The sequence below is a fragment of the Orycteropus afer genome, unplaced genomic scaffold (genome assembly GCF_000298275.1).
Source record: "Orycteropus afer afer isolate SDZICR_OR568_19922 unplaced genomic scaffold, OryAfe1.0 scaffold00540, whole genome shotgun sequence".
In the NCBI taxonomy this organism is placed as follows: domain Eukaryota; kingdom Metazoa; phylum Chordata; class Mammalia; order Tubulidentata; family Orycteropodidae; genus Orycteropus; species Orycteropus afer.
In genome coordinates, this window is record NW_006922127.1 from 759,738 (window position 1) to 761,515 (window position 1,778).

General features: G+C 43.8%; 1 protein-coding gene across 1 annotated transcript in view; it reads left to right on the plus strand.

Annotated features, from left to right (window-relative positions):
- Positions 1 to 1,235: 1,235 nt before the first annotated feature.
- LOC103209886 (proteasome maturation protein) overlaps positions 1,236 to 1,778 on the plus strand; it is a 14,084-nt gene continuing 13,541 nt past the window's right edge. The window contains exons 1-2 of the mRNA XM_007955785.1: positions 1,236 to 1,253; positions 1,679 to 1,776. Of these exons, the coding sequence (XP_007953976.1) occupies positions 1,236 to 1,253; positions 1,679 to 1,776 (116 nt within the window). The remainder of the gene's footprint in view (positions 1,254 to 1,678; positions 1,777 to 1,778) is intronic.

A 1,778-nucleotide genomic window follows, 5' to 3' on the forward strand; every position in this document is an offset into this window, starting at 1 on the left:
GGAGTCTTAGTGGTGCAGCGGTTAAAGCGCTTGGCCGGCACTCCTATGCTGAGGAGTTGAACCTGTTGTGAAGCTTTTTGAGTTCCGAGCTAAGGCCTGGAACCAGACATCAGTGACCCAGTGGAAGGTGTTTTAGCAGCTTTGGTGAGGGAGCGTGTATGTTAGGCACACCTTTGGTATGTGGCATTGGAAAATGGAAGCGGATAGAAGCAGCAAGGCCCAGGACAGTGGGGTGGGAGCCTGGACTAGGGTGGTAGATTGAAGAACACTGGGCAGGATGAAGTGTCTGGCCAAATCACATACACTAGGGAATTAGGGATCTGGTTTGTTTGTTTATTTATTTATTTTGATAAAGCTAGTTGCACAGAATAGAACGTTACTCCTAAAATAATTCAGTAAAATCTTGCAAAATTTGGAATCTGTGTAAGGTGGAAACTTAGAAGGAAAACACATTTTCCTGCTGAAACGAGCCACGGGAAGGTGAGGAGACTGCTCTCTATTGAAGGTGGAAAAATTGCAAGGCCTGGAAAACAAGGCAGTCCCTTCAAGTTCAGGTTTCACTGTAGAGGACTTGGTACTAAATTACTTGCAGCTGTTGTACGTTTTCCTACAGACTCGCAGGTCCATCTTATTTGGATAACAGGTGATCTAAAGTTGGTGTCTTTTACTTTACCTTTTATACCACTTACCACATTTTATTTGCTTGTTGAACGTATCTTCATTAGACTGAGCCCTGTGAGACAGACCTGTATCTTCAGCACTTAGAGTACTCAATACACAAAAACCAAACCCATTGCCATTGAAACCCTGTACGACAGGATAGAACTGGCCCATGAGGTTTCTCAGGCTGTCAGTCTTTTCAGAAGCAGACTGTTACGTCTCCGTGGAGAGGCTGGTGGATTACTTGCTGATTGAAAGTTTCATGGTGTAGATGTGTAGGGTTTACATAAGGTACATAAGTACTTGTGCTGGGAGCTTTGTTTTGCTTTACAGTCCATTGACTGGATACCTTTATTTTTTTATAGTTAGTGCCTTGGTCTTAATAGAAACCAAACTTTCTGAAGTTCTTTTTTCTTAGCTTCTGTTGATGACTCTCTCCTAGCTCTCCTGTCACCTAGTTCTGGTTGTAAGGAGCGCTGTTCCTTAGGATTCTTCCGCAGCTTCTGTCATTCTGTGCTCATCATTCTCTGTAGACTGCCCAACAGAGGGTCTTTCTGAGGAAAGAAGATCCGATCATGCCATTGCCTGCAGAGGCTCGCTGTCATTTCACGATAAAACCCAAGTGTCTTTGCGTGTCAGGTTTTTCATTTTGCCAGCCTTTACTTCTGCTTCTCTCATGCTGTATTTAGCCAGTCATCTCAAACTCCTCCTCGCACATTCACTTACACTTTCTTATCTTTACCCCTGTTCTTGCTGTGTTCCTGGAATGCCTTTTAGCATTCCCAGATCAGCACGGGAATCCTTCCCACCCCCAAACCTGCTGTCAACTGTTGGCCCACGTGTGTACCGTCATGCTCCTCCTCATTGTCTCCATGGGTGCTCTTGGATGGCAGAAACTATATCTTTTTTCTCTTTCACTTGAGTGTGTTTAAATAATACTCTTTTACCTAGGTGTTCAATTTATGTTTTTTTTTTTTTTGAATGCGTGACTTAATGGTGTTTTCTGTTTGTGTTGTAGAATGCCAGAGGACTTGGATCTCAGCTTAAAGACAGTATCCCCGTGCCTGAGCTTTCAGCAAGTGGGCCTTTTGAAAGTCATGATCTGCTTCGGAAAGGGT